Source organism: Macaca mulatta, chromosome X (genome assembly GCF_049350105.2).
Source record: "Macaca mulatta isolate MMU2019108-1 chromosome X, T2T-MMU8v2.0, whole genome shotgun sequence".
NCBI lineage: Eukaryota > Metazoa > Chordata > Mammalia > Primates > Cercopithecidae > Macaca > Macaca mulatta.
This window is the reverse complement of record NC_133426.1, coordinates 78,028,553-78,049,406: the sequence shown is the minus strand read 5'-3', so window position 1 is coordinate 78,049,406 and position 20,854 is coordinate 78,028,553. Positions and strand designations below refer to the sequence as shown.

At 40.7% G+C, this 20,854-nt stretch overlaps 1 protein-coding gene across 2 annotated transcripts in view; it reads right to left on the bottom strand.

Moving 5' to 3' along the window:
• Positions 1 to 20,854, bottom strand: part of OGT (O-linked N-acetylglucosamine (GlcNAc) transferase) — a 41,055-nt gene that overhangs the window by 8,679 nt on the left and 11,522 nt on the right. For both annotated transcript variants that reach the window (XM_015127666.3, XM_015127667.3), the window contains exons 4-19: positions 20,621 to 20,689; positions 17,238 to 17,354; positions 10,756 to 10,835; positions 9,994 to 10,189; positions 9,291 to 9,431; positions 8,600 to 8,700; positions 8,275 to 8,428; positions 8,084 to 8,185; positions 7,708 to 7,887; positions 5,954 to 6,112; positions 5,719 to 5,808; positions 3,545 to 3,670; positions 2,431 to 2,601; positions 2,202 to 2,318; positions 1,947 to 2,117; positions 704 to 856 (exon numbers count right to left, since the gene is read on the bottom strand). In XM_015127666.3, coding sequence (XP_014983152.1) covers positions 704 to 856; positions 1,947 to 2,117; positions 2,202 to 2,318; positions 2,431 to 2,601; positions 3,545 to 3,670; positions 5,719 to 5,808; positions 5,954 to 6,112; positions 7,708 to 7,887; positions 8,084 to 8,185; positions 8,275 to 8,428; positions 8,600 to 8,700; positions 9,291 to 9,431; positions 9,994 to 10,189; positions 10,756 to 10,835; positions 17,238 to 17,354; positions 20,621 to 20,689 — 2,127 coding nt within the window. The remainder of the gene's footprint in view (positions 1 to 703; positions 857 to 1,946; positions 2,118 to 2,201; positions 2,319 to 2,430; positions 2,602 to 3,544; positions 3,671 to 5,718; positions 5,809 to 5,953; positions 6,113 to 7,707; positions 7,888 to 8,083; positions 8,186 to 8,274; positions 8,429 to 8,599; positions 8,701 to 9,290; positions 9,432 to 9,993; positions 10,190 to 10,755; positions 10,836 to 17,237; positions 17,355 to 20,620; positions 20,690 to 20,854) is intronic.

The following is a 20,854-nucleotide window of genomic DNA, read 5'->3' as shown; positions in this document are numbered from 1 at the left end:
CCTGGCCAACATGGTGAAACCCCGTCTCTACTAAAAATACAAAAAAAAATTACCCAGACATGGTGGCACATGCCTGTAATCCCAGCTACTTGCAAGGCTGAGGCACAAGAATCACTTGAACCTGGGATGCAAAGGTTGCCATGAGGCAAGATCACACCACTACACTCCAGCCTGAACAACAGAGCGAGATTCTGTTTTTTAAAAAAAGAGCATAACCCAGTTGAGTCACATGTAAATAAATAAAATACATTTTTTAAAAAGTATTTAAAAAAAAATTTTTTTTTGAGACAGAGTTTTGCTCTTGTTGCCCAGGCTGGAGTGCAACAGCATGATTTCGGCTCACTGCAACCTCTGCCTCCCGGGTTCAAGTGATTCTCCTGTCTCAGCCTCCCGAGTAGCTGGGATTACAGGTGCCCACCACCACGTCCAGCTAATTTGTTGGTATTTTTAATAGAGACGGGGTTTCAGAATGTTGGTCAAGCTGGTCTCAAGCTCCTGACCTCAGGTAATCCACCTGCACCGGCCTCCCAAAGTGCTGGGATTACAGGCGTGAGCCACCGCGATCAGCCAAAAAAAAATTTTAAAAAGAAATGAGCAGAACAGCTCCTAAATGGGAGTGGAAGGACAATCTTCAGCAAGAAGCTCTAGATACAAAATCTTTATTAGTCTCTAAGATGGTAACAATAAGTCTATGCATACTCACATTTGCCCACATCTGCAAAGTAGAAGGGTCAATTTTATACAGCTGATTAAAGTTACAGTATACAATGGCATCTTCTGGTAACCCATACTGAGAACGGGTGGTTACAATAATGGTACGGGGAACCTCCTCTCCAGTTGCAGCCTTATTGTTGATCTAAAACAAGGAAAAGATGATGGTTATATTTAAAGGCAAAAAGAGTCCAATATTTCAATCCGTAAGATCCAAAATGGTCTAACCATTAAAAGTCACCAAACCATGAGAAAATATTCACGATATATGAAGTTTAAGAAGAGGCAAACCGTTGCAGCATTATCTTAATTTGGGGGAGACTGCACTATGAAACTTCTTGCTCTAACCAAAAAAGATCTCAAAATCCTATTAACAATCCAACAGCTTTTGATCACTCTTTTCTTCATGAACGAAATGTCCTTTTCTAAATCACATCCACTCCTCAAGGTTAAATTACTCCTCCAAATGGTCTCTTCTCCCAAGAGTGTCTCTCTTCACACTGATCATCACTGTTTCTGAGTTTCTACACACATAATTAGTTTTATCTTGCAATTCTCATATTTGAGTACTGCCTTACATTGTTATATAACTATTACAGGTGTGCAAGGACATCTATGACCTCTAGAGGTCAGAGATCTTTGCCTTACACTCTCTTGATAGAGCTACTTATTTAGGCATGCAATGTATTATTTATTGAGTACATACTACATTACTGTGATTAAGACATCAGTAATTCAATTCAGTAGAGGATACAAACACAGGGAATTATCATCTGTTGTGCTGTATGTAATGATATATTCCAAACATTACAGAGGTATAAAAGACAGGTACCAATGAAGTAGGGATGGAGACGTTAGCGGTAAGTACGGAAATGGATTCCTGGAAGAGCTGTCTGAACTGAACGTCTGAGTAGGATTTAGCTAGGGAAAGGATGGGTTTACAGAAGCAAGAAACTGTATGGTATATACAGACAGTTCATTATATAAGACAGTAAAGCCACAGGCAGGGAATAACAAGATATTAACACAGAAGTTTCTCAGTAAGTAATAATCTGCTGGCTGAATCCAGGAGACTTTTAAAATCAGACACACCTACATAAGATGCACATTTCCACGAACTCATTTCCTCATCTATAAAATGGTAATAATGATACTTGCCTCCTAGAGTTATGATGAGGTTTAAGGGAAATAAATGCATACTTGGTGGGACATATAATGTTGTATTATCTTCTCACCTGAGTAGTTGCCAGTCCATTGCTAATACTGAATCCATTAATTGTTATTTGAATCTGTCCTCTGTTAATCATTTCAATAACTGCTTCTGCAATAGTATTCATAGGAATAACAGGCATATTAAGAGCTGTGTTACTGCTGTCTGCATTGTCTCCTCCATCAGGACACTTCATCTAAAACAAAAAAATTCATGATTACGAAAAAGATCGTGAATGCAGTTAACTGTATTTCAATGACAATATTGACTAGGTTCTGACCTTGACGATTTTCACATCTGGTAGACTATCAAGAAATGCTTTGAGGTCAATGCCATTCAGAACTATCCGATTGTCATAAATGTGTCCATTGGACTTAAAATCGATGACTGCTTTTTTCTAATGGAAAAAATAGTTTCAGACATGTCTTTTAGGACTTACATAGACAATAGCAAGGAAATAAAAAGCTACAGTTCTTTGAAATTCCCCCATAGCGCTGTTTCATACCTACCTTCAGGTGAGGGAACATATTAGCATGATCACCAATAAAAAAAGTATGGGGCATATAAGCCAATTTCTCAGAATACTGCTCAGCAACTTCAGCTGGTGAAGTTTCCTGATCAGTGATAATATAATCCATGAAAAGTGCACCACTCGTCCCAGGGTATCCCAGCCACATTGCCTTAAAAAAATCAGATCGAAAACTGATTAAGAACTTTCATCAGGATACTTATCTCTAAATTCATCAAGTCATACACATTAAATATGTACAACTTTTTGTATGTCAACTGTACCTCAATAAAATGGTTTTTTAAAAAGGAACCTAAAGGTGCCAAAATTAAATAAGTAAATGAACAAGGAGGTCTAACTCTTTTTTAGAGACAGGATCTCACTCTGTTCCCTAGGCTGGAGTACAGTGGTGCAATCGTAGATCACTACAGCCTCGAACTCCTGGGCTCAAGCAATCCTGCCTCAGCCTCCAGAGTAGCCAGGATTACTGGCCTTGCTACAGGCACAGCAAGGCTGACTTCTTTAGTCGAAAGCAATGAAGTAGTTCTTTAAGAGAGACTCTCACTCTGTCGCCGGGGCTGGAGTGCAGTGGCACAGTGATAGTTCACTGCAGCCTCAAACTCCTAGGCTTGAGCAATCCTTCCACTTTAGCCTCCCGAATAGCTGAGATCACAGGGGCATACCACCACTTCGGCTAATTTTTAAATTTTTTGTAGAGATAGGGTGTTTTGCTTTGTTGCCCAGGCAGGTCTCAAACTCCTGGTTTCAAGTGATCCTCCTGCCTCAGCATCCCAAAGTGCTGGGATTACAGGCGTGAGCCACTGTACCCAGCCTGCATTTTAGACTAACTTTCAAAATGCTAAAATGTTCTTCAAATTTGCAAGACAGAGTAACTGTTCATAGCCAACCATGAACTGCATGTCTCTATATACATGTACCTATAAGCATTGTGCTCTACACTCTTTTTTTCCTGCGCATCTCAACAACTTAAAAAAATTAAAAAGTATGTCTGCCCTACAGTTTCAAATATCAGTTAACCAGAGGGAGGAAAAGCAGCACATCACTGTCTTCTTAGCCAAATACATGTTATAAGTGATGACTGTTAATTTGTTTACCTGAATAGGAGCTGGCCTGAGAGCAAAGAGCTCATTTCGAGCACCCTTGGTATAGCCATTCATATTTACAAGGATATGAATTCCATCCTGATGGATGCGATCAGCTGCTTTTCCATTGCATGGAATCTACAGAATAGAAAATAAGAACTCACTATGTATAATCTCAGATCAATTCCATTAGTTTTAATGGCATTTAACATAATTCAGATTCCCAGATGGAAAAGTGGTAAGAACACAAATTAACTATATTAATTCGGGCACAAATATGGTTAACTGCCATTAAAATGGGCCCAAAGCATTAGAGAAACAGAACACAGAGGAAGGAGAGTTCACTTCTAGATTGAATGTATGAGTAACAACATTTCATAGAGAAATTGGTATTTGAAATTTGTAATCTTTTTTTTTTTTGGTAGGGACAGGGTCTCACTATGTTGCCCATGATGGCCTCAAGCAATCCTCCCACCTCATTGTCCCAAAGGATTATACACATGAGCCACTGCACCCAGCCTAGAACTGGTATTTGAAATAGGTCTTCAAAGACGAATAGGAGTTTGAAGGAGTTTAACAGAATACAATCTCAGTAGAGAACAGTATGAATGAAGAACTAGAGTAAAGTGTGAGGGAGTTTAGAAAATGGTGAGTAGGCCAGGCATGGTGGCTCACACCTGTAATCCCAGACCTTTGGGAGGCCGAGGCGGGTGGATCATCTGAGGTCAGGAGTTCGAGACCAGCCTGGCCAATGTGGTGAGACCCCCCCGTCTCTACTAAAAATACAAAAATTAGCTGGGTGTGGTGGCAGGCGCCTGTAATCTCAGCTACTCGGGAGGCTGAGGCAAGAGAATCGTTTGAACCTGGGAGGTGGAGGTTGCAGTGAGCCGAGATCGTGCCACTGCATTCCAGCCTGTCTCCATCTCAAAAAAAAAAAAAAAAAAAAAAAGGTAATTCACTTCTATTTGACATAAGGTATACATGATGTAGAATGGTGGGTTAAAGTATTGACAAAGTTGTGGCAAACAGAGAAAGGTTACAAAAGCTATGCTGAAGAGTTTAGACTGTAGTCAATCAGCAGTGACTCCCTGAAGGTCTCAGAGATAGAAAGAGGGATGCTTCTTGGTCACAAAGAGTCTAACTGTATATCAAAAATGGCCAGACAAACTTTTGAAGCAACAGCTATATTGCAAAATTTGTTGGTACATACTATTTATTAAATGAGAAGTCTCAAAATCTTTCTGCTAGGACTTCAGTGATTCATATGTATATACATATATTTTTACATATATGCATACATACCATACCTGCATGCGTATGTACATACATACATGTGTGTACACAAACACTATGTAGAGTATATTATCTCTATCAGTCAAAGTGGCTAATAGAGTCTACAAAGAAAAAACTGTAGCCTACATACTCAGCAAATTAATTCCCCCACAGGTTTCAATCTTAATTTATCATAAAACTTATGCTCCTAGAGGATACAACAATAGAACAAATACAGATATAAAGATAACCAAAGGCAAAGGCCCATGGAAACTGATGAACCATAGTTCATCTATTTTCTTTTTCTTTTTTGAGACAGAGTCTTGCTCTGTCACCAGGCTGGAGTGCAGTGGTGCAATCTCAGCTTACCGCAACCTCCGCCTCCTGGGTTCAAGCGATTCCCCTGCCTCAGCCTCCCAAGTAGCTGGGATTACAGGCATGCACCATCACACCCAGCTAATTTTTTGTGTTTTAGTAGAGACGGGGTTTCACCACGTTGGTCAAGATGGTCTCATCTCCTGACCTCGTGATCCGCCCACCTCGGCCTCCCAAAGTGCTGGGATTACAGGCGTGAGCAACCACACCTGGCCCTATTTTCTTTAAAAGACCTATTTATTCTTCTCCCAAGTCACCATTTTGTTAATATTTATTAAGTATCTTCTGTCACAAGTGCCGGCTCAATCTCCACAAAAGTTGTATGTCCAAGCACAAGCATAACACATTTCTGTTTCATTTGCAACCTCGGAAAAAGGCATGCTGATTTAACATAAATGACCAAGGAAATAAGATCAACACAATTGCCTATATGTGGTACTACAGCATTTAATACCTATCATCAAAAAATAAACTACATGTTAATAGTTTTATTTAAACTTGCTCAAAATAAAAAGTTAAAGTATGAGAGTTTTATCTACCTGAGAAAGATCAATGAAATGATTGGCTTCTGCCATCACCTTCACTCGGAAGTTTGTGCCATCATCTGGGCTCAGGGCATAACAGAACACCTGAAAGGCAGTACATGGCATATTTAATAGCATTGGCTCAAATCTTTCCAAAAGACACTGGGTTTCCATGCCTCATGACAAACCAACATTGTGGGTTTTTTTCTTTTTTAAACAAATAGTGATTCTAGAGAAACACTAGTCTTACCTCAAATTTATCAGGATTGTGCATGCCTGGAATAGACTGCATGAGGTGAGAAGTAGGATGATTCCCAAAGTCGGAACTCACATATCCTACACGCAGCCGACCATCACTGAGCTTCAAGTCTTTTGGATGTTCATATGGTGGTTTATGAAGTACATTAATCTATCAACAGAATCCAATGCTTGTTAGTAAAATCTACACATATATTTTCATCTAGGAAAACTGACGAAAAACACACCAACCAAAACCTCACACCTGTTGAAAAAGGTCTGCCCAGAGCATTTAGTTAATATTGCCAGAGAGATGCAACCTCAGCACTTCATGTAATATGCTTCATACTTTGACGTGCTCCTGAAATCTATAAAGCACAAGCAAATCCCAGCACTCTGGGAAGCCAAGGAGGCAGATCACTTGAGGTCAGGAGTTTGAGACCAGCCTGGCCAACACAGTGAAATCCCGTCTCTACTGAAAAAAAAAAAACCCACAAAAATTAGCTGGGCATGGTGACACGTGCTTGTAGTCCCAGCTACCTGGGAGGCTGAAGTGGGAGAATCGCCTGAACCCAGGAGGTGGAGGTTGCAGTGAGCCGCACTCCAGCCAGGGCAACAGAGCAAGACCCTGTCTCAAAAAAAAAAGTGTGAGCAAATCTAAAACTTGTAGGTATGAAGCAGTATGGACAGAGCATGATAAACCCTCCAGCATTTTAGAAAATTCTATGGGGAAACATTTTCTAAAAACAAAATTATGGCCGGGGGCAGTGACTCATGCCTATAATCCCAGCACTTTGGGAGGCTGAGGCAGGCGGATCACCTGGGGTCAGGAGTTCGAGACCAGCCTAGCATGGCAAAGCCCCATCTCTACTAAAAATACAAAAATTAGCCGGGCATGGTGGCACACACCTGTAATCCTACCTACTCGGGAGGCTGAGGCACAAGAATTGCTTTAACCTGGGAGACAGAGGTTGCAGTGAGCTGAGATGGCACCACCGCACTGCAGTCTGGGTGAAAGAGAGAGACTCTGTCTCAAAATTAAAAAAAAAAAAAAGCACACCTAGCACTCCAATCTATCATCCAACCCTTGATCCAATCCTTGATCAAGTAGTGCTCTAATTCTCAAAGGTGAATACAAAATACCAAGCACTCCATTAAACATGATGGCTTGCCAGGCACGGTGGCTCACACCCATAATCCCAGCACTTTGGCAGGGCAAGGTGGGCAGATCGCTTGAGCCCAGAGGTTCGAGACCAGCTTGGGCAATATAGCAAAACCCCATCTCTACAAAAAATACAAAATTAGGTGTGGTGGCATGCGCCTGTAGTCCCAGCTACTCGGGAGGCTGAGGTGGGATGATCACCTAAGCTCAGGGAGGTCGAGGCTGCAGTGAGCCATAATCACACCGCTGCACTCCAGCCTGGGCAACAGAGCAAGACCCTGTCTCAAAAACAAGAAAAAAAAAAAAAAAGATAAAAGAAAAAAAAAGATAAAAGAAAAAAAAATTATGGCTTTCAAGTTAAAGGACAGTACCATCAGTCTATTGTTAGTGTTTAAGTGAAGGAGTTAAGGATTCCATCTTAGGAAGTACAGGGGGTTATACTCAGGACACAATGGAAGGGGTTCTGAAGTGGCTCACAAGTTTTATTTCTCAATTTGGGTGGTGTTCATTTTATAATCATTCATTAATCCACAGATTTGATTTGCACAGTTTTCTGTATTTGTGTTTTAGTTTACAACAAAAAGATTAAAAGAAAAGAATCACACCTTATCTAAGCACAGGTTGCCATGCCTCTCAGCAATAGCCTTCCTGAAGCCATGAGAAAGAGGATATAGCATACTATGATGAGGATGCACAGAAGGCAACCTATTCTTCTCTAACTGGTCAGCCACAATACTGACCAACTTCTTCATTCGTTCATCATAGTCTGTCCAATCACAGACAATCTAGAGAAAGCAAAAAGAAGTTATTATCCAGAAAGCCCTATCCCAGGATTTAATATTTGGTATGTCTTTGGCCTAAAGTAATGTCAGATAGCCTATTAAAAATACTATTTCCAGTCAGGCTTGGATTCTTATGGTACATAACAATTAAAAAGCTATTACAACACTGAGAGCCAATTACCGGCCTCTTATTCTTTACCTGCAGGCAATGAGCCAAGTTACAATAAGCATCAGGAAAATCAGGCTTAAGTTTCAGAGCCGTGCGGTAAGAAGCTATAGCCTCTGGAATATTCCCTGAATCCTGGAAAATAAATAAAGCAGGATGGTAAAAAGTTTCCAAAACTTAAATTTTAGGTGTTAAATTGCACATATTATAATAAACAGTAGTACCTTATGAATGGAAGCCAGATTGCTATGCGCATCTGCAAAGGCAGGATTAATTTGGATGGCACGCGTATAACACTGCAAGGCTCCCTGAACATCCTGCATCTCCTTTAGAGTGTTTCCCATATTAGAGTAGGCATCAGCAAAGGTAGGACTGATTCTAAAAGAGAAGCCCAAGGTTTTATTTCTCCAATACAAAAATCTTTAACCCACTGTAATGCTAACTTATTCTGTTGTTATTTAAAGCCATTTTAGCATCTGCAATGTGCCAAATGTCAAACATTTTAAAATTAAGAATAATTTTAAAAATAAGGCTGTTAGTGTCTCTTACCGAATAGCCTCCTTATAATGCATCAGAGCTTCCTGCAGTTTTCCCTGCTGCTGCAGTACACTTGCTAAATTTGAATGAGCAGCAGCAAACTCTGGGAAGACCTATAAAGAGTCAAGATCATAACTGAGGTTAAAAAATCTGCTAAAGCAGCAGTAATAATTCACCACAACCTTAAGAACTTTGCTCAAGTACGTTTACATCCCTAAACTTGTCTCTACCTTTTCCAAGTCTATTCATTCTCAAATTCTACCTCTTCCTCTATTTTATACCTCTTCTTGTTTCAAACATAATGAGGTACACCTCTTCTGCTCTTAGTTTATCCTGACCACCTGACTCCAACACCACTGAGATCTCTCTCTGCTAAACTCCTACCGTATCTACTAACCACTACCATACAGCCATCAGGCACTAAGATTATATACTTATCAGTAACTTCTCTTGAACTGTGGGTTAATGTTTAATTGTTTTGTACAGATCTTATCCACAGAATAATGAACTCTGAATGCAGGGATTTTCTGGAATGTCACATAGGGCCTCACATCATACCTTAGGTACTCAATTACTATTTCAATGAATAATCCTCTTGTAAATGATTCAACCACTATTTTTACAAAAGAGGTGGATGATGGTAAACTTAACTGCTTTCCCTCTACTATCACGCTAAATACCCAGCTACGCCACCCTCACATACTTCTAATGCTTTACGATACAAGCGAACTGCCTCTTCAATGTTTCCCTGTTCTCGTTTGATATTGGCTAGGTTATTCAGAGAGTCTGCATGGGTGGGACACAGACGGAGAGCTGTATTATAACAATCTTCTGCTTCGGCAACCTAGAAAACAAAACAAAGTCTTCAAAAACTGTAGAGAATCATAAAGCCTCCACTGATACTATTCTAATAATTGCTTAATTAAGCCTAATGGCTGGTAATGCTACAGAAAATTGATATTTTTTGGTATTCTTACCCTCAACCAAAACTCTAAAGTAAACCAATATACCATCTCAATACTTGTACAAAAGACTTTCATTTTTTGCTGTTTTTCGGTTTTTGTGATTTTCTGAGACAGAGTCTTCTGTTGCCCAGGCTGGAGTGCTGTGGCACAATCACGGCTCACTGCAGCTTCAACCTCCCAGGACTCAATCGATCCTCCCACCTCGGCCTCCCAAGAAGCTGGGACTACAGGTGCACACCACCATGCCCAGTTAATTTTTGTATTTCTTGTAGAGACAGGGTTTCGTCATGTTGCCTAGGCTGGTCTCGAAACCCTAGGCTCAAGCAATCCTCCCATCTCAGCCTCCCAAAGTGCTGGCATTACAAGTGTGAGCCGCCACACCTGGCCAGAAAAGACTCTTAATCCTACCAGATAACAAATAGAATGAGTAAAAATCCTTACACTGCCCTTCTCTTTGAGAGCATTGGCTAAGTTGCAGTAAGCATCAGGGAAATGTGGTTGTAGTTCGATAGCCCGCCTGTAGGTGTCTATTGCCAGATCTATCAGGCCTTGCTCATAGTATACACAAGCCAGGTTGCCATGCACCACTGCATGATTCGGACTCAAACTTAGGGCACGAAGGTAAGCTGCCACAGCTCTGTAAATGAACACACACACACACACACAAAATGTAACTCATTCTTAATGGATGGCTTGTTACAACTCATTCAAGCTGTACTATATCAAAATATATCAAGTCTTTGTAATTACATAATTCATGCTGTATTATATTTTAACCTCAAACCAAAATCATACCTTTATAAAATGTGTCTTTACAGTGAGAAATTTTGTACTCCCACATAAAAAATAGGCTGTCCTTTCACAACAACAACAAAAAGTTAAAAGTCAGGATTTACTGTGCTTTCTAAATCAGGTCAAAGGAATAATTTAGTCTAAGAAAAAACCACTTCAACCATTTTACAATTAAAAAATTTCAACTGAACTCCCAATGAGAAGGATAATGGCTTTGAGGAAAGCCAACAACAAAAACTCAGGCAATGAACACCTATAAATAAAAGGCAACACAGCAGACATGGGCAGGGAACAACGTACTAGAAAAGGCAAATGTGTTTCAATTGACTATTGTCATCATTTCGGTCCAAACTATCAAGTGTCAATACAACAAAGATTCAAGAAAATTTATTAAACAGAACATTCTCTCACCTGTCAAAAATGCGTGCCTCTTTCAAGACATTTCCTAAATTGATATAAGCATCCAGAAAGTTTGGGTCAAGGGTGACAGCCTAAAAATTTCAGGACAGTTAGTTACTCACAGCAAGTTAGGATTTCACCAGATCAACTTCCCAATTACAGTTTTTTTACTCCAAGGTCCTTGCAGAGTTTCAATTACATTTCATTTTAATAAACCAATGATTTATTTAGTGCCTTCTCATTACTTTTACAAACCTCATTATTATCAAAGTAACTTCTCATGCCTCATGTTCTCAGGAGCAAAATGGGTCCTGAACAGAAAAATTTAAAATGGGCCTGCTCCAATTTCATTAAACTGAATACTTCTAATGATTGGCCCTATTTTATTCACAATTACACCAGTTTAACTCTTCTGAAAAAATAGTGGCAAAAGAGGCAGCAAACTCTTACTGAAAAGGAAAATACATACCTCAGTTGTATGCATAGAACTACATGCTCAGCAAGACCTTATTAAGACATGCAATTAGCGCTGTATATACAGTAAAATACAATACTTCAAGGAAATACTAACTAACCATTAAACGGTGTCATTCAAATAGCTGTCATGTTGTCTAGAGCAGTGATTCTCAACCCTGGCAGTATATTAAGAATTTACCTCCTAGAAAAGGTACCTAGGCTCTATCACAGGCCAGTTAAATCAGACCCTCTGAAGATAGAGTCAGGATATCCAGATCTTTTATAAGCTCCTCATGCGTAACCAAGGAAGAGAACCACTGATCAAGAAAGATACTCCTACAGGATGGTAAATGTAAACTTTAATCAAAACATCAGCCGGGTGCAGTGGCTCACACCTGTAATCCCAACACTTTGGGAGGCCAAGGCAGGCGGACCACTTGAGGTCAGGAGTTCAAGACCAGCCTGGCCAACATGGTGAAACTCCACCTCTACTAAAAACACAAAAATTACCCAGGTGTGGTGATGTGCAACTGTAGTCCCAGCTACTCGGGAGGCTGAGGCATGAGAATGGCTTGAACCCGAGAAGCAGAGGTTACAGTGGGCCAAGATCATGCCACTGCACTCCAGCCTGGGCAACAGAGCAAGACTGTATCTCCAAAAAAAAAAGAAAAAAGAAAAAAAAAAAAAAACACCAAAAAGGTATTTGATTAAGACACTGAATATGTTTATTAAAGATTGATAAAGAACACTTCATCTGCTGGGCGCGCTGGCTCTTGCCTGTAATCCCAGCACTTTGGGAGGCCAAGGCGGGCAGATCACTTGAGGCCCGGGGTTCAAGACCAGCCTGGCCAACATGGCGAAATCGCGTCTCTACTAAAAAAAAAAAAATTAGCCAGGCATGGTGGCTAACACCTGTAATCCCAGCTACTCGGGAGGCTGAGGCAGGAGAACTGCTTGAACCTGGGAGGCGGAGGCTGCAGTGAGCTGAGATCGTGCCACTGCACTCTAGCCTGGGCAACAGAGTGAGACTGTCTCAAAAAAAATAAAGAACACTTCATCTTCACTTAGATGACAACTCTGTAGTAAACAGTGTGATGCATTTAATTTAGATTGTCTATAGTGATAGATGTCCACTCCAAAAACTTTTAAACTTTATAATAGAAACGTCTAAACACATACAAAAATAGAGGAACACCCAAGTCTCCATTATCCATTTTCAACAATTCATATATCATGTTTGATCTTATTTAATCTATATTCCAACTTACTCCCCCTCTTCGCAGATCATTTTGAAGCAAAACTCAGACATATTCCATTCGAAAATGTTTCAGTATGTATCTCAGGGACAACACAAGAAGCTTTTTCCTCCCAACCTAACCACAATACCATTATCATACTTAACAAACAAACAAAAAAAGACAGCAATTCCTTCATATTAAATATCGGCTGGGCGTAGTGGCTCATGCCTGTAATCCTAGCACTTTGGGAGGCCGAGGCAGGCCGACTGCCTTAGCTCAGGAGTTTAAGACCTGGGCAACATGGCAAAACCCCGTCTCTACTAAAAATACAAAAAGTTAGCCGGGCGTGATGGCGCATGCCTGTAGTCCCACCTACTCTGGAAGCTGAGGCAAGTGAATCCCTTGAGCCCGGGAGGTGAAAGTTGCAGTGAGCCAAGATCACACCACTGCACTCCAGCCTGGGCGACAGAGTAAGACCCTGTCTCAAAAAAATAATAATAATAATTCCATTCAGTGGTCCAATTTCTCATCGAGTCAGGATCCAAATAAGACCCATATAATTTGTCAATGTGCCTCTCTTTCTTTTAATCCTTTAAAAGTTTATTTATTTATTTATTTATTTTTGGAGGTGGAGTGTCACTCACTCTGTCGCCCAGGCTGGAGTGCAGTGGCACAATCCTGGCTCACTGCAACCTCCTCCTCCCAAGTTCAGGCAATTCTCCTGCCTCAGCCTCCTGAGTAGCTGGGATTATAGGCACCCAGCTTTTTTTTTTCTTTTGTATTTTTAGTAGAGATGGGGTTTCACCATCTTGGCCAGGCTGGTCTCAAACTCCTGATCTCAAGTGATCCACCTGCCTCAGCCTCTCAAAGTGCTGGGATTACAGGGGTGAGCCACCACACCCAGCCTAAAGTTTAATTTAAATCTCCATTTTTATTACTACAATTTGTTGAAGTAAGGTCAGCTTCCCAAAGTTTGAATTTTGCAGACTGCATCCCTATGGCGTCCTTTAACATGTTTCCTGTCCCGTATATCTCCTATAAATTGGTAGGTAGAACCAAAAGCTTAATTAGGTTTGTGTTCTTTTCTCTTTTTGCAAGACTACTTCACCAGTGAAATTGTTTATCATAAGGTACTTAATATCTGATTATATCTCGTTTTTGTCACTGAGAAATGCTTTATTTATTTATTTATTTTATTTATTTATTTTTTTTGAGATGGAGTCTTGCTCTGTCACCCAGGTTGGAGGGCAATGGCACAATCTTGGCTCACTGCAACCTCTGCCTCCCAGGTTCAAGCGATTCGCCTGCCTCCGCCTCTCAGGTAGCTGGGATTACAGGCTCCTGTCACCATGCCCAGCTAATTTTTGTATTTTTAGTAGAGACCGGGTTTCACCATGTTGGCCAGTCTGGTCTCAAACTCCTGACCTCAGGTGATCCGCCCACCATGGCCTCCCAAAGTGCTGGGATTACAGGCATGAGCCACCACGTCCGGCCTAAATGCTTTAACTATTAATGATGATACTCTTATCATTCCTTCTTCACTTATTAGCTAGAATGCTTTTATAAAGAGAAGCTTCCCCCATCAACTATTAGGTTACTCTATGGTCCAGTTCATACAGGAGAGGGAAGACAAATGCTTTATACTTTTAATTTTTAAATTTAAAGTTGACATATAATTGTGTATATTTATGGCATACAATGGGATGGTTTGATCCATGTATACATTTTAGAAATATTCAACCAAGCTAATTAACATATCCATCACCTATTTTCTGTGGTTGAGGACATTAAAAACCTATTCTTTTTGCAATTTTGAAATATACATGATTAACAACTGTGGTCACCATGTAGTACTATAGATCACTAAAACTTATTCCTCCAGTCTAACTGAAACTTTGTGCACTTTGACCAATATCTCCCTTTCCCCCATCCCTCCTCCACCCCCCAAGCCTCACCACTTTCTACTGTTTCTATGAAATCACCTTTTTCAGATTCCACAAATACGTGATATAATACAGTATCTAACTTTCTGTGCCTGGTTTATTTCACTTAGTATAAAGCACAGGTAACAAAAGCAAAAATACGCAATGAGATTGCATCAAACTAAAAAGCTTCTGCACGGTAAAGGAAACAATTACACAGCGTGAATAGGCAACCCCTGGGTTAGGAGATTTGCAAACTATACATCTGATAAAGGGATAAGGAACTCAACTCAGTAGCAAATACACCCATTAAACTACAGGCAAAGGATCTAAACAGACATTTCTCAAAAGAAGAGGTACAGGCCAGGCACAGTGGCTCATGTCTGTAATCCCATCACTTTGGGAGGTCAGGATGGGAGGTTTGAGCTCAGGAGTTTGAGGTTGCAATGAGCTATTATGACGCCACTGCACTCCAGCCTGGGCAACAGAGCAGGATCTCATCTCAAAAAAAAAAAAAAAAATGTCAAGTAAGATACATAAAAACTATGCTCAACATCACTAATCATCAAGGAAATGCAAAATAAAACCATGAGTTAGCATCTCACACTTGTTAGTATAGCTATCATCAAAAGGATGAATAACAAGTATTAGTGAGGATGTAAAGAAAGGGAAGCCTTGTAACTGATGGGGGAAGTATAAACTGGTAAAGCCGTTTTGGGAACTAGTATAGAGGTTCCTCAAACACTTTATTCTTCTCTTTTTAACCAGTTTTCCAATTAATTGCTCCTTAATATATATATAAGTCTTCCAAAGGTGACCAATGAATGTTTTAGCATAATTATGAGCTCATAGATTTAAACATATTTGGTAAGCTGTAGTATATTTCAGTTATTATTCTTATTGATGCTCAAGTCTCCATCTTTATCTTTAGCCAGTGGGAGCCTCCTCAAGTTGCTTCCTGAGTCCTTTTGACACAAAGTAGTATGTCAAAGCTTCCTTGCTTTTTGGTATGACCAGACATTCCAAAACATTTTTTAAATTTCCTGCCCCAGACTTGGAATCTGCCTTTTCACCAAGAAGCCCTGCTTCTTTAAAGCCCACTTATAAAAATCACTTTTTAATTACTAAAGCACATTTTTTTTGAGACAGGGTCTCACTCCGTCGCCCAGGCTGGAGTGCAGTGGCATGATCACAGCTCACTGCAGACTCAAACTCCCAAGCTCAGGTGATCCTCCCATCTCAGCCTCCCCAGTAGCTGTGACTACAGGCGTGCGCCACCATGCGTGGCTACTTTTTGTATTTTCTGTAGAGATAGGGTCTTACTATGTTGCCCAGGCTGGTCTCAAACTACTAGGCTCAAGTAGTCCTCCTACCTCAGCCTCCCAAAGTGCTGGTTACAGGTGTGAGCCACTGTACACAGCCTAAAGTACATTTTCAACACAAAACTGGAAACTGCCATACCGTGTACTATCCAGGAAACACTGCAATAAAGATGTTCCTCAACTTAGGATGATGTCCCAATACACCCATCATAAGTTGAAAATACCTTAAGTCGAAATGCATTTAAAACACTTACTGAACATCCTAGCTTAGCCTAATTTTTTTTTTTTTTTTTTTTTGAGACAGGGTCTCACTTTGTCACCCAGGCTGGAGTGCAGTGGTGCAATCTCGGCTCACTGCAACCTCCAGCTCCCAGGCCCAAGCAATCTTCCCACCTCAGCCCTGCAAATGGCTGGGACTACAGGAGCACACCACCACACCCAGCTAAAATTTTTGTAGAGACAGGGTCTCGTTATGTTGTCCAGGCTGGTCTTCAACTCCTAAGTTCAAGCAATCTGCCCTTGGCTTCCCAAAGCACTGGGATCACAGGTGTGAGCTACCGTACCTGGCCCACCTAGCCTCATTTTAAACATGCTCAGAACACATTAGTCTACAGTTGGGCAAAATTATCTAATACAAAGCCCTTTTTTAAAACTTTAATATGAGTTTTATTTTAATTCCAACATTTATTTTAGGTTCGGGGTACACATGCAGGTTTGTTACATGGGTAAATTGTGTCACAGCAATTTGGTATACAAATGATTTTGTCCATCATAGCACCCGGTGAGTAGTTTTTGTACCCTCACACTCCTCCCACCCTCCATCCTCAAGTAAGCCCCGCTGTCTATTGTTCCCCTTTCTGTCCATGTATACCCAATGCTTAGCTCCCACTTGTGAGTACGTGCAGTATTTGGTTTTCTGTTCCTGCATTAATTCACTTAGGATAATAACCTCCAGCTGCGTCCATGCTGCTGCAAAGGACATGATTTCATTTGTGATGGCTACATGGTATTCCATGGCATATATGTACCACATTTTCTTTAGCCCACCATTGATGGGCATCTAGGCTGATTCCATGTCTTTGCTATTGTGAAGTGATGAACATACGCGTGCATGTGTCTTTATGGTACCTTTTTATTTTTTAATCTTAGAGACAGGGTCTCACTCTGTCACTCAGGCTAAGTACAGTGGCATGGTCATAGCTCACTACAGCCTCAAACTCCTGGGCTCAAGTGATCCTCCTGCCTCAGCCTCCTTCCTATTTTATAATAGTGTGTTGGGCATCTCATGTAATTTACTGAATCTTGTACTGAAAGGGAAAACCAGAATGGCTACATGGGTACTCAAAGTACAATTTCTATTGTGTATCTCTTTTGCACCACTGTCAAGTTGAAAAAATATTTAAGTCAAGTCATTGTTCTCTGTAAGTCACATACTGCCTATACTGCCAGAGAAACAAAGATATAATGTGACTGGTTAACACCTATTATTTAGTTCTAGTAAAAACACTACACACGTAAGCACTTCAAAAATACCAATTATTAATTTAATGACTAACCTTTTCAAAGTGATGAATTGCAAGCCAAATTTCCCCTTGTGCATTGAAAACACAGCCAAGATTACTCCAAGCTACTGCAAAGTTCGGTTGCGTCTCAATTGCTTTCAAATAACATGCCTTAGGAGGGGTTAATGAAAGAAGATGGGAGGGAAAGGAGGTAAAGGGAAAGGGGAAAATTTGTAAAGGGAAAAAAAAAAGATTGGGGGGAGGGGGGAAGAAGGTGATATCATTATTCCTTCTCTGACCAGCCAAAAGTGACCCTGCAGCATAGGCTCGCTTGCGCCAAAACTAATGCGCTGCCACAGCTGGCTGCTCCTGCGCCTGCGCCACCAGAACCCAAGTGCAAACCACCATGTTCAGTTCTGCCAACCAAAGACCAACCCTTACACTGGGACTTAACTAGGAAGTCAGGTGCTATAAGGCTCTATGCTGGAGTTCTCTTACCCAAACAACTACTGGCCCTTGTCATGTTTTCAAGTGCTATCTAGAGGGCACAACTTGAGGCCGAGTTTTCCTACCCCCACTGTTTCCCAAAGTGTGTTCTATGAGGTGTTAAGAGGTATGGCTGAAAAAAAGGGAGTTCATGATCAAATAAATTAGGAAAACGGGTTTCTTTACTGGACTTCCCTAAGCCTTTAATAGTATAACAGGGTTCCCTGAACTTAGTTGACCATGGAACTCTTCTTTCATTGGGCATTTTATTAGAATACTATGAAACACATTTTGGGAAACGCTGCTCTTCAACAACGTTCCTCACTAACATCAAAACTATGCTACTGAAGAGAAAAATGTCTTTCTGCCAAGTTGGATACCATAAAGCCAGGCTTTAAGTTACATTGTCACAATGCCCCTGTCTCCCAAGGAGGACTGAAGCTGAAACCTCACATGACAGGATTGCACCTAGGTTGAGGTCCCTGTAATGCGAGCGCAAACATCGCTTGCGCAACCTAACAGCATCGCACTGCGCAATCGCTGCGAACTGCTGCGCTACATAGAACACCCCCAGACGCAGCAAACGGCCAACCAGATCCATTAATCTACTAGACAGGCCCATAGAGAATATTCGTTTAATGAGATTAGTTGGACTCGAGGTACGTTAAAACCCAATTTTATCCAAAAAGGCTACAGAATAGGACTGAGGGAGCCAGTCAATCAGATTACTCATCTAGTCAACCGTTCACAGGGGTTCATTCGCACGCAATGCGCATTAACGCTGCGCAGCCTGTGCGCTACTGCAGGGTCACAGCGCATCATCAGAAGAGCAGAATGCTGCAATCCAAACAAAGAAGAAAAAAGGAAAAAAAATGAACAACAAGAAGAGTTAGAAGCTTTTACTAAGTAAATTATCTCTAATAATTTTTAACATCAATTAACTTTTACTTATCTTTGACAGAATTGTGGCTATAGTATAAAACATTCTCTTACATAACTTGCTTGTAAATAAAATTATTTTAAGCTGTTTCTGAAGCCACAAGACAGAAGATTCAGGCATGGAGGCAAATTGTTTTGCTGTGGCAGTTACAAACCCGTTACCATATTTCTCATCATGTGACTTTTCGGTGCGTTCCTTGCTGGAAGAGGAGGAGGAGGTTGTGTGTCTGCCCTAGATCCAGGCCTCGAGCTCCCTTCAGCGAGGCACCTTACGCATGGAATAGGAGGTTTCACCCACCTGAAACCTTCTAAATACAATATCAATGGTGAAAAACCAAAAACAAGAGAGAAAATAAAAACAAGATCATTAGTAAAAGTTCAACAAAGCAATTGAAATTCTTTGGATGTCTATTACATATGGGAATGAGGACAGTCTCAAGTCTGTAACATGGGAAACATGCAGAAGGGAGAGGGTTAATCAGGGCTATTGCATACAGCAGGGATTTTTGCTGGAAGAAAGGCTCTTCATTTTCTACAAAGACAACTTAATTTTGCTTCCATCTACTAGGAATATGCTGGCTTGAATTTTCAAATGCACTGATTACAAAAGAAATACATTGCATTTCACTCAAGAGTATTTTCTTGTTTACTAAGTTCTCACAAAAAAACAGAATAACATTTTTCAAACTAGGTGTCTCCAGAGCTCTGAAATAAAGAAGTCAGCAACCTAAGGCAGGCGCAATGTCTCAGCCTAAACCGATCTCTAAAGCTGCAGTGAAGTGCAATTCATGTTAGCTGTCCGCTTGGTGGGGTGACAATTAATAGGAGCTTATCAAATATTTGTTCTATAAATTACCTATTAGATTTATCGGCTAAGATTGAAATCAATTACAATTCATTAGCTGGCAACCTACATAAGGTTAATCCAAAATGTCAGCAGAATTTATGAGCTGTGCACTTAAAACTGTGCCTTTTAACATCAGATGGTGCTGAAAAGCCTTCTCCCTCCCTGGATGAAGCAGTCAAACAGACAGCTACGCTGCGCATACACTCCACGCATTAGCATGCGCGTGGGGCTCAGAGCAACAGGTGGGAGTTTCAGAAGCATTCTGGTTTCTCCCCACTCCTCACCCCTGCAGCGCGGTTGCGTAAGGTGGCTTGTAACAAGACAACTGCATTATAAATTTAATTTTAAATTATACCAAAAGCTTTAATTAACCCAACCTGGTGTTCAAATTCATTATTTTGAAACACAGAATGCTAAAAGCCACCTTTCCACTTTGGCAAGTTTTCTTTCGATCAGTCCATTTCCCAAACAAACCAGCTTTGTCCTTCTGACCTTTTTTTAAGGGGTTGGGGTGGGGAGGAATAAAAGAAGGAAATGAGGAAGAAAAGAAGGTAGACAACTAGGATTGGAAAAGAGGAAAAAGGAACTTGGGAAGGGAGCGGGGACAAGAAGGGACAGGATGTTCCAATTATTAATTTGCAATCATTTTAACAGCCTTTCTTCCACTGTAAAGGGTGAGGAAGATGAAGGGAGGAAGGTTAAATAAGAATTTTAAATGCCAGTATTACAGGGTAACATTTGGATGAAATTCTTCTCCACTTACAAGCCACAAAGGACTTAGAAGAGCAGCATTTTCAATGGCACCTGCATCATATAGGAGTCTTGAGCCAAATCACAGGCGCTCTGCTTGTCACCAGCAGGCAAGCCTCAGATTTGAAGGAATGTTATTTATTCCCACATAAGATCATGACGGAGCCCAGTGTTATAAAGATGGTCTAGCTCAGCAGAAAGGCTCCAAAATGTTCAGGTTCTTGCTTTACCCCCAGATTTAGAACAGATATGCCAAAGCCTGGCCTTGCTCTATTCTGAGGCGATTCATGCCGTCAGTTTTCCTCAGTTTCAAAGGACTGTTTTGTGAAGATAGCTCAATGAAGAGTTGAAGACTTGGCAAAAAGTACAAGTTTTCATAACACTGATGTTTAAATGTGTTCTATCAAACACCTACCTTGGCTTCTTCCAAGCGACCCAGGGCTTTGAGCAGGTTCCCCAGGTCACTGCGAACACAGTACAAATCCTAGAAACCCAGAGACACTGTCATTAATTATACTCTGCTTTGTCAATTAAAAATATCTTCAAATCACTTTTAAGCATCTAGCTCCCTGCCATTTTATTCTATCAACTAAAGATACTGCCTGACAAACTTCAGTGCAGGACCACAACCCCTCATCCACAATTCCAA